The following is an 11,798-nucleotide window of genomic DNA, read 5'->3' as shown; positions in this document are numbered from 1 at the left end:
GCTAATGAAGTTGAATACAACATTCCTGATGTTTTGCGAGCATACCTTAGCCGCGTCAAGAGCGCATGGATTTAATAAATAATATAATATGTTCCCTAGTTTTTTTTTGAAATTTCGCTGGAGGTCGCGTGGGTGGGTGGGGTGGGTGGGTGGAGGAGGAGGCCGGCCGGAGGTGGTGGTGGAGTAGGAGAAGGAGGTGGTGGTGGTGGAGGAGGAGGAGTTTGATACGTCGCAAACGTATCTATAATTTTTGATACTCCATGCTTATTTTACACCAATTCATATATATTTTTCTTACACTTCATTGCACTTTTACATGATTTCTGGCACTAACATATTGACAAGATGCCATCGTGCCAGTGTTTTCTGCTGTTTTTGGTTTTAGAAAAGTTGTACAGAAAAAATTCTCGGAATTCGATAGGACAAAAGCCAAAGTCAATATTTCTCCGTAACGAAGACAAAGACCGAAGGGCGGACAAAGAAGCGCCTGGGGGCAGCCAGGCCAACCCTAGGCGCGGCCCAGGCCCAGGTCGCGCCTAGGGGTGGTGTGGCCCACCAGGGCTCCACCGACCTCTCCATCCCGCTTATTTATTCACGATCTCGGGAAAACCCCAGACACCCGAGCCTCCATCCACGAAAAGTTCCGTCGCAGCCGTCATCGCAGAACCCATCTCGGGGGCTTCTGAAGCTCTTCCCGGCACCCTGCCGGAGGGGGAAATCATCACCGGAGGCATCTACATCGTCATGCTCGCCTCCGAAGTGATGCGCGAGTAGTTCATCCCTAGACTATGGGTCCATAGTAGTAGCTAGATGGTTTTCTTCTCCCAATGTGTGCTGCATGTATAGATCTTGTGAGCTGCCCTAAATGATCAAGATCATCCTTATGTAATCCTACATGTTGTGTTTGTTGGGATCCGATGAATATTGTATACTATGTTGAGGTCGATTACATATTCTTGTCATATATTATTTGTGATCTTGCATGCTCTTAGTTGCTGGTAGAAACTCTGGCCAGGTGGATACTTGTGACTCCAAGAGGGGGTATTTAAGCTCGATAGTAGGTTCATGCCTCTAGTTTTCTGGGAGAGTGACAATAACTTCTAAGATTGTAGATGTTCTGTTGCTACTAGGGAGAAAACAACAATATTTTATCCAAGGGTAATTCTATTGTTTACATTACACACAATGCTTAATGCAATTATCTGTGCCTTGCAACTTAATACTGGAAGGGGTGCAGACGCTAACCGGAAGGTGGATTTTTAGTCATAGATACGGTTGGATTACGGTCTATGTATCTTGTTGTAATGCCCAATCAAATCTCATAGTAATCACCTTGTCATATATGGTCGATATTCTGTCAATTGTCCAGCTGTAATTTATTCACCCAACATGATATTTATCTTTATGGAGAGACACCTCTAGTGAACTTTAGACCCCGGTCTTTCTTTTTCCTTAAAACTGATAAATTCAACCACTGCAATCCTGCTCTGTTACTTACTGCAATTCAAGTTCTCTTTAATTATTGCAAATATCTCCTTCCACTCTATACGTATAATTCTTTGTGTTCAGCAAACCAGTGAGATTGACAACCTCACTGTAAGTGGGGCAAAGTATTTTGGTTGTGTTGTCTGCAGGTTCCACGTTGTTGCTGACGCCGGTAGTGCGTCCTGCCACTAGTTAGCTAGCAACACCTTCAGAAGTCACGTCTTTCTCCTACTGGTCGATTAAACCTTGATTTCGTACTGAAGGAAAACTTGCTACTGTGCTCATCATACCTTCCTCTTGGGGTTCCCCAACAGTGTGAAGTCGGCGTAACGATAAGCACCATCAAGCTATTTTGCTGGCGCCGTTGCCGGGGAGAAAGAGAATTTCTGCAAGGAGAGCCTCTCATCTCCAATCTCTTTACTTTGTTATAGTTTGCTTAGTTTAATTTACTTTACTTTGTTTTGTTTGCTTTATTATACCAAAAACACAAAAATAGTTTCTTTTTATAGTTGTCTTTATATAAAAAACACACACAAAATAGTTTTTATTATAGTTGTTATTTCTGTTGCTTAGTTTTAATTTTGCTAAAATGGGTTCCGCTGAAAATACTAAGTTGTGTGATTTTACTAGCACCAACAACAATGATTTTATCTGTACACATATTGCTCAACCTGCTCCCGAAGCAGCTTTCTATGAAATTAAAATTGTTTTATTAAATCTTGTAATGAAAGAGATATTTTCTGGTGTTAGTACTGAAGATGCCGCTTCTGACCTTAATAATTTTGTTGAACTTTGTGAGATGCAAAAATATAAGGATATAGATGGTGAAATTATAAAACTGAAATTATTTCCTTTCTCTTTGAGAGGGAGAGCTAAAGATTGGTTGCTATCTTTGCCTAAAAATAGTATTGATTCTTGGGTTAAATGCAAAGATGCTTCTATTAGAAAATATTATCCTCCTGCTAAGATTATATCTTTGAGAAGCCACATAATGCAATTTAGACAATTTGATAATGAACATGTTGCTCAAGATTGGAAAAGGCCTCCTCCGCTCAATGGACGCCAGCACAGTCGCCGACATCCCTTTCTCCACCGCAACACATGCCTCGTCGCCTGTGCACAACTACGCAATGATGAGTCGCACCAGTGGCAGCCAGTTGCCTCCACCACCGTCTCCACCTCCATCTCTGCCACCACCGAGTTCTACGCCGACATCGAAGCGTGGAAGGAGGCGGCGCTAGCGGCCACCATAGCGGACTTTGACGCTGCCACGATGGAAGAGACGTGCCTCCGCTGTCTCTTCCGCTGGGCAGAGGAGATGGGCGAGCGGCGGCGTATTGAGGAGCGGATGCGGCTACTAGAGCTCCATCAACGGTAGCGGCTAGAGGAGGTAGAGCAGCAGCTGTGGGGGGAGGATGCGGCAGCAGCTGCGGGAGGAGGCGGCGGTAGCGGAAGCGTCGGCCTAGGAGATGGAGGCGTTGGCAGCGGCGGCGCAAGTGGAGGAGGAGGACGACGACGATGACGGGCCGGACCCGAAGGAGGCGACGGCCAGCAGCTGGCGCTCCTCGAGTTGTTCGAGTCGCATAAGAAACTGCAGGGTGACGCCTGTGCCCGCAAGGAGGACAACGATGTGCGGGTTCGCCGTGGCGTCGAACCTCCAGCAGGAGCAGCTGCGGAGGGGAGGCAACGACGAGTAGAATGAGCAGCGGTGTCTTTTCATCACGCTCCATAGGGAGAGGCAGCGCACGAATAGTGGAGGAGGGGAGGCGACGATGGGGCGGGGCCGTCGAACGCACCAGACGACTAGTAGGCTATGGTTAGATGATCTAGCCGTTTTCATTTAAACTTGTAAAATGTAATCAAATTTGAATGAAATTTTTTATTTTCAGACATCTTTATTGATTTGAGGACGTATAGGATTTGAGGCAAATATACCCCTTCAAATGCTACACGATGCAGCAACGTCCCGGAATAGTCGATCCTGCGCGATTTGGAGACAAGTCCAAATTATTCTCCCTACACCACACTAGCTCGCACAGGGCCCGGGCCATTTATTTTATCGAGGCCGAGAACCCTTTCTCTCGTTCTGCTTTTAATACTAAGAGCATCTCCAGTCGCGTTCCCCAAACCGTCCCCCAAACCGCGCCGGATTGAGCGTTTGGGGGACGTGTTTTGTTCGTGCCGTGTTTGGGGGATGTCGCTCTCCAGCCGCGTCCCCCAAACACCGCCCCCAAATATTTAAATTAATTTTTTTAACACATAAACCATTTATCAAATGTAGCATATGAATAAAAATGTTTGCGAGGATTGTTTTCAAATTAAATTACAACAAACAATAAAACAAGCAATCAAATATAATAAATAGGGCTAGATGCTATATCAAGGTGCCACAGTATTTCTTTTGATCCTCCACAAATGCTCAACGAGATCAGCTTGAAGTTGCTCATGAACATTGCTGTCACGGATCTCTGCGTGCATAGCGAGAAAATCAGCAAAATCTGCAGGCAACTCATGATCAACCTCCGCAAGAGGGCCTTGACACTCATAGGGACCAACATGTGACCTAACATGATTCTTGCGGTCATCCTCGATGATCATGTTGTGCATGATCACACAAGCCTGCATCACCTCCCACATTTGGTCGTGAGACCAGCTTAGAGCAGGGTACCGGACAATGGCAAATTGTGCTTGAAGCACACCAAATGCCCGCTCGACATCCTTCCCGCAAGCCTCCCGTCGTGTAGCAAAGTGGGAATTCTTCAGACCTGATGGATTCGAGATTGTTTTGACAAAAGTGGCCCATTTTGGATATATACCATCGGCTAGATAATAGCCTTTGGTATATTGGTGGCCATTGATCTCATAGTTGCATGGTGGAGCATGCCCTTCCACTAATCTGCTGAACACCGGAGACCGCTGCAACACGTTGATGTCATTGTGTGATCCCGCCATGCCAAAGAAAGAATGCCAAATCCACAGGTCATAATCTGCCACAGCTTCAAGCACCACATTGCAATATCCATGAGGCCCTTTGTATATACCTTTCCAAGCAAACGGGCAGTTCTTCCATGCCCAGTGCATGCAATCGATGCTTCCAAACATTCCAGGAAATCCTCTGGCAGCATTTTGTGCCATGATCCTTGCGCCTCTTGCTCGCCTGGCCCTCTCAAGTAGTATTTGCCAAACTTTCTCACCACAGCTCGGCAAAACTTGTACATGCACTCAATGGCAGTAGACTCACTCATGCGAAGGTAGTCGTCCTGTGTACCGGCAGGTGCTCCGTATGCAAGCATCCTCATGGCGGCGGTGCACTTCTGAATGGACGAGAACCCGAGAATGCCTACAACGTCGAGCTTGAGCTTGAAGTAGGGGTCGAACTCTCGAACGCCATGGAGGATATTCATGAACAGCCCCTTGCTCATCCTGTACCGGCGCCGAAAATTGTCGGCATGTGTTGCCTCGTCGGCGAAGTAGTCATTGTGCAGCATGGCATGCCCCTCCATCCTCTGCCGGGGCTTCGACTTCCTTCTTCCCGGCCTTGATCCTCCGCGGCGCGGCCTCTTCCTCTTCTCCGCCTCAGCGTCAAGCATGTCCTGGAGGGACGCGATGATCAGCAAATGCTCCCGCAGGTCGTCGTCGAAGGCTTGCTCGTCCTCCAGCAGGAGGGCAACCATCTCATCGTCGCTGTCCATGGCTAAAGCAAAATCAATGGTTAAAATTGCGCCGAGGCAGACGATGCAACAAACAGCGGCCAATCGCGCCTACCTGGCAAGTCGTCGAGCACCTTCTGTGCGCGGAGGTGGGGCGGATTTGACGGCGCGTTCGGGACGCGCCGGCGACGCGGCGGCGGCGGCACGACCGGCGGGAGCCCCAGCCGCGACAACGGTGTCGACTCTCAGCAGAGATCAGACGCCCAAACGGCCGGGAAATCCAGCGGTGGCGGTGGGGTGGGAGGCGCGGGAAGGAAGGAGCGACGAGAAAAGAGGCGCGGACCAACGGTTTATGCAAATAGTCGCCGACATGTGGGAGCCCGCCTCGCTTTTCGTTGTGTCCGGCGTCCCCGGTGCGTCCCCTGTGGGACGGGGACGGGCTCGGGGCGCCGGACACCATATCGGAGCGCGCCGGACAAAAATGGGCTTTGGGGGACGCGACTGGATCGCTTTTTTTATCCGGCGCGCCCCAAATCCCTTTGGGGGACGCGACGAGATGCTCTAAAAGAAAGCTTTTACCCTTCGGTACTCAGATTTTTCATCGTTGTGAGGCTGGTCATAGTGGGGAGTAACTTAGACTAGTAACATATATCATGTTACTAGTCTAAGTTACTACCTTCATAGTGGGTATTAACTTATATGTGGTGTCATGCATTGTATCATTTATTATGTTGTAGACTCATCTTGCCTTGAGGTGTGTGATGTTATGGTAACATAGCTAGTTACCACCCCACTCTCTTTCTTCATTTATTAGCATGCCATGTCACCAAAATGCCTTGAAATGTGTGATGTTACTAGCTATGTTACTCCCACTATGAGCAGTCTGAGATCAGCTCAGCTTTTTGCTACAGACAAGACATTACCAAGCTGTTTGCTTAAGTACTTGTATATTTTGTACAAATTAATACTGCCTCCCATAGTCCGATCCATATTAATGAACTCAAGTTAGTCTCGATTCCTATGTATCTGATCCATATTAAATATGGATTGGAGGGAGTAAAAAAATCGAGAGTCAACAATTTCAAATTAACAACCATGTTTCTTCCTTTCCCTTTGTTATCATTTATGCTACGTTCATCAGCAGAGCTGCACACAGATGGGACCATACAAACTGTAACTATAAAAAGCGTTCTCTGCTTTGATCAAACATGTATTTACAGAAAAGAAAAAAAGGGGCTTTGTTTCTATCCCTGACAGTCTAGTCACTAAACAATAGACATGTTACTACCTCTTAATTACCTACTAACTATGAAAACCTAGTTTGCCAAAAAGACTCTGAAATCCAGGTTTGAAGGAAAAAAAAATTCGCTGAAAACCTGGAAGAGTGCTGGATCCCTGCCATTCTACCTGATAACTCTAAAAACCTGTAACTTTTGATCACTCAGGCAGCCAAGGTACCCATCTCCTGCTGAACTTTCCGCGTACCTTAGATCAAAGATTGGTTCACGATGGGTGGGCAGAGCAGCGGGCATCCCAAACAAAGGAAGCTCCCAGGTCCGGACCCCACACAACGCCTCGTCCCCAAACGCAAAGAGGTGCTGTCCGTTTCCGTAAGAGATGATCGAGGATTTGCACATGCGGATTTCACTCACGTTCGAGTAACAGGCGCTGCCTTGGGCAAAGGATGCACTTCCTGTCCTTGTGATGACTGTGTGATACCCCAGTTTCCCTGATCCAGACGGTGTCGGTGTTTGCGATACATATGCTTGGGATGGAGCCACGTCTCCTGATAGATCAGACTTTGGCCGGAAGGAGGCCACCAAGAGATCACTTGATGGGGGCCTACACGCGAGCGAGAAGCAAACACGTTGATTATCTTCCCCTAGCAGCAACTTTGGCCTGAGAAAAAACAATTCATGGATCAACAAAACAGCAAAGGCAGTTCTAAACAAACACCAACCAACATCAGTAATCGCAAACTACATGATTGAACTATCCATGTGTCACATACTTGCTTTGGTTGCCATCAACATCCCACATGCAAGGTCCGATAGCAGAAGCAGAAATAACCTTCCTGGAACCGCTGCTATCAGTGACTGAGTGGAGTGTATGAACCAGATGAGAAGATAGCCCAGCCATAGAATGCAAGGGTCTTGAAGTCTGACGAGTATCAAAGACCAAAAGCATTCCATTCTACAGTACACAAATAATTTATTCATGTAAATCTTGCAAGGGTATCAACATTTAATACGCTTGAGATCAGGGCATCTGCTGAACCTGCAAGCCAGCATAAATATGGTGTGAAGCAGAGTCGTGTGCTGAGCAGGACCAAGCAGGAGCCTGCAAGGTAATGTCACAGATAATTAGGTCATTATGGCATTATCTGAAATAACAAAAGCGTTCTCATCCAACTGTGTTCAATCAATAGGACATTTCCAATGCAGGTGAATCCAAAATTCCAAATGGGATACCAAAATGCCTTTCTATCACAGATTCTTGGGGGTCTGCAGCGAGTCAAATGTGTGCTGTTGTAGGCATAATCATGTGGTAACATAACCAAACAGCACTAAGTTCCATTAATCAAACCTCCAAACAAGCTAACAACAGGATTTGTATACCAGATACATGTTTCATTTGCTAAATAAGACGGATAACAAAAGGCAACAGTAGCGTTAGTTGCAAGTTGCTATAGAGTTGCAAGGTCAGACTATTACCGGCAAATAGCATTGAAGAACAACACTGTCAGTCGTCATGCTGGATTCAAATACAATGAGAAGTGTTGAAAAGAAAAAAGGACAAACAAGCTCAAAGGCAACAAGAAAACAGAAAGGAACCACATTTTTTCATAAGTTCAAGACAAACCTGAGAAGTGATAGCCTTTTTCCCAGTGATGCATATAGAGCAGAGCCACCAGGCAAGATACATATATCCTTGACAACTTTAGTATCAGGGGGAAGCTGTATATTACGTGCTTCATAATTGGAAGACATATTAATCTGTTGACAGTAAATCACACACAATAAGGTATTGCAAAATTTAGTGGCCATCCATTCATTTGGCAAAAGCACATGATTTAAACACACCTTGGTAAGAACATGTTCCCCAAATACACCAGGTGCCTTTCGAGAAGCAAGTATTATTTGGTTAGCTGCGTCTATGCCCATGACTCGAGCTCCGTCAAAAAATAAATCATTCTGCAAAATATGGGTAACAGATTATAAGAATTACACAATTCAATTCTGAAACAAGTAAAATCCATCAATGAAATTGTAAAATTGGTGGGATTTTTTGCCAGATTTGACCACCTGCCATGGCCACAAGTGGCACGTGTCACTTGCCTACCATGCCGAATTCAGCCAGCAGGTGGTCCTTTCTGTCATTGCACTGGGACAGGAGGTTAAATCTGGCAAAAATTCGGTGTTGCAATGAGAATCAGCAGTACACATTCTGAAAGCCTCTTGACTCTACCTAAGCATTAGGTACCAGTTTGTATTATTTCATTTTTTTCTCGAAAGGCTAAGTTTCTTTTCCACGAGAATGGGTCTGGGGGGCACCATGTTCTGATGTGCCGAACACATGTTTTCACCATCAAATGTAATGGTTCTATTATCTGACAATTACCATAGCAACAGTTGGCTTCCTTAGTCACAAAATTAAATAGGTACTTCTTATGAAGCGTATGGAGATTCTCATCAACCTCCTAAAACAACCCTCAGATGCAAAAAAAAAACAAGGTATGTATGTTCTATTGACCCTAAAAAATCACATGTGGAAGTCCCTGCTCAATCCCATTTCTACTTTGAAGTTGCTATTACTCAAATGTTTCGGGTCATACAAGAAACCATATAGAAATGATCAGTAAAACATGTACTCCCTCCGTCCGGAAATAAGGGACTCGGATTTGTCTAGATTCACATATATTTAGGCGTGTTTTAGTGTGTAGATACAGGCGAATCTAGACAAATCCGAGTAACTTATTTCTTGACAGAGGAGGTGGTATATACTATATTGAGTATACACAACTGAAAAATAGCACTTTGTAACAAATATTTACCTTTAAGACAAAACAGCAACTGTTGCTAGAGCTATGATCTGCTCTGTCTGAGGCTGACGGTTCCAGATATGTTCTTCCATCCGAGCGCTCTGCTATTTTCTTCAAAGCGGAGGAAGATTTAGCACATATATTCTCCCACAGCGATATTAATATTTGAATTTTTAAAATAGTATTACCTGTCTTTTTGCGACACCAACATCTGTTGACCTCTGATTCTGAAACGTGCACGACATAAGTAAATATAAGCATAAGCTTCTCACAAAAGTGACAACTATTGAGCACAATTTTTTGCACGGTCTTTGATGTAGTCTTTGACCACTAATATATATACTAAATTATATGGATTAAGAATGTATAAATGGTATAGTTGCATTCGTCTTGAAAATTTCTTTTGTTTCATATATATTTTTATACAAACTTTGTGGACATCTTATAAGTACAAATCATAGTCAAAGTTGTAAGTTGCTGACCAGTGAAATTTAAGTGCACCTTATATTTAGGCGCGGAGGGAGCACCATCTTTGTGCATTATTACAGTACACTATGAACTTGACACAACTGTTATCATTCAGAATTTGAACAGTACAATAAGTAACTAAGCTGGCTACAACCTATAGCATACCTTCTCAGCAATTATCCCCTCAAGCAACTTCCCTTGTTTCAGGACCTTATCCCAAGAAGAAAAGAAAAATGTTAGCAGGAAATTACTGGTACAAATCACCAAGAGAAAGCATTCTGTTTTCTACTCAGGTGACTGAAAAGGAATTCAAAGAAGCTCGACATAAAGATATTACTTACCACTTCTGCAAGGGATTCGACCTTTTCCCTGCAAGACGATAATTGCTGCAGAGATGCAACAATATTCAGTTAATGGTCAAACAAAATATTCAGACAGTATGAAGAAACAAACCTAACCTTTTGTAGGTCATTATTTAGAACCACAACCTCCGGCGCATAGAGATTGATGATGTCCTTATGTCTAAACCTCCTTGCACATTGGGGGCACTAACAAAGAATGAATTAGATAATGTGATTGGCAGATTTATGCAGAAGGATATGGACACGGTTATTCCAAACTTTTATCATTTGGCATACGTACCGTCGCACTAATGTTACCCCGCTGCATTAACCATCTCTCCAGGCAGGATCTGCCGTAGACATGCCCACAAGGAATACAGCTACAACATAGGGTATATCACCTAGTTAGCCATATACGCGTAGACCAACCAGAGCAAGATCTAGTTCAATTTCAGGCAATAGTCATTGACACATTATAACAATAATAACATTTGCGGAAAATATAGTCCTATTTCAGTGAATGGATATATCCATACGATGTAGCCATGGCCCATCAAAATTCAAGGCGACATCAACAACAGTGCTGATGTGACACCATGTACCCTTGAAAGCACATTCAAAGTTCCAATTTCTTGTTAGTTCGAAAAGAAACTCCAAAGGCATCCTTGTTCTTGTGAGAAACTGACAACTAAGTAGCAAACGCGAAGCAGACGGGGCAGTAAATCATCGAGCAATCCGGCCTCACCTTATGCGATGCGCGCCTTCGGAGGTCCAGGGCTCCATACACACGGGGCAGTTGGGGGCGTTGGTCGCCCTATCCGCTGCCGCTGCCGCTGCCGCCGCGCCGCGGGGAACCCTAGCCGGCACGGATGGCCCGCACCCCTCCGCGACACTCTCCCCCTCCTCCTCCTCCTCATCCTCCGACTCGCCCTCCGACTGTCCCTCCTCATCCGACCTTTCGCCGTCCTCTACATCCGTGCTTTCCTCGGACGACGACGAGTCTGAACCTCCCCCCTCCGAGCCATCCTCCTCATCCGGACCGTCCGCGTCCTCGCTGTAGCTGACCTCGAAATCGACGTCCTCGTCCTCCTGGACCGGTGCCGGAGGCGACGCGCGCCTGCCGCGGGAGCGCGGCGGCATGGCGGCGACGGCGGCGAAGAAGGGCAAGGGCGAAGGCGCCGAAACCGCCGGGTTGAACGGATTTTTTCGATTTTCCTTTTGTTTAATTTCTCTTTTGTGTTTGGCATGAGAACAAATCGGTTTGGGTAACTTCCATCGCCGTCGTCGGATTTCCATCGTGGGGTTAGAGCATCTCCAATCCAGGGGTATATATGATGCTCCCCACGCGGGGCCTCACAGCGAGATTAGCGTCTCTCAGCCATTGATTTCACCTTAGTCCAATCTGATCCGTTCATTTTTTACCACGTTGGTATAAAACGAGCATCTAACAGAGGAAACCCTAGACCCAAGCCCCCAATCCCTCGCGTCCTTGTGCCCTCAATCCCCTCGCCCGGCGGCGCCGCTCCGCCTCCCTATCCGCCACCTGCGGTCCTCCTCCCGAAACCTCTCATTCTCGGCTGCCGTCGCACGCGCCGCCTCCCGCTTCCGTTCTCGGGTCGCTCCCTCTCCTCGACCCCCTTCTCCTCCCGGCTCTATACCCTCGGCGCCGCTCCTGCGCGCTCGCGTCGCTCACCTCACCGGCGCGATGCGGTCCGACGGATTCCTCCCACTGCTGCGTGAAGGGCTGCCACGGCTGCACGGCGTCAGATGGCAGGAAAGGAGTCAGCGGCCTACTCGCGCGAGATTGTCGCA

At 46.3% G+C, this 11,798-nt stretch overlaps 1 protein-coding gene across 1 annotated transcript; it reads right to left on the bottom strand.

Moving 5' to 3' along the window:
- Positions 1 to 6,247: 6,247 nt before the first annotated feature.
- LOC124694614 (E3 ubiquitin-protein ligase RFWD3-like) lies at positions 6,248 to 11,126 on the bottom strand. The gene is made up of 13 exons (XM_047227579.1): positions 10,732 to 11,126; positions 10,288 to 10,366; positions 10,104 to 10,193; positions 9,987 to 10,031; positions 9,811 to 9,855; positions 9,366 to 9,404; positions 9,190 to 9,288; positions 8,219 to 8,329; positions 7,998 to 8,131; positions 7,850 to 7,889; positions 7,413 to 7,475; positions 7,147 to 7,328; positions 6,248 to 7,034 (listed from the first exon to the last, which is right to left on the bottom strand). Exons 1-13 carry the CDS (start codon positions 11,124 to 11,126, stop codon positions 6,539 to 6,541), a joined length of 1,818 nt encoding a protein of 605 aa, XP_047083535.1. The 3' UTR covers positions 6,248 to 6,538.
- Between the last annotated feature and the right edge of the window lie 672 nt (positions 11,127 to 11,798).

This window comes from Lolium rigidum, chromosome 3 (genome assembly GCF_022539505.1).
Source record: "Lolium rigidum isolate FL_2022 chromosome 3, APGP_CSIRO_Lrig_0.1, whole genome shotgun sequence".
NCBI classification, from domain to species: Eukaryota; Viridiplantae; Streptophyta; class Magnoliopsida; order Poales; family Poaceae; genus Lolium; species Lolium rigidum.
The sequence above is the reverse complement of the archived record's forward strand: the minus strand, read 5'-3'. Positions and strand labels throughout refer to the sequence as shown.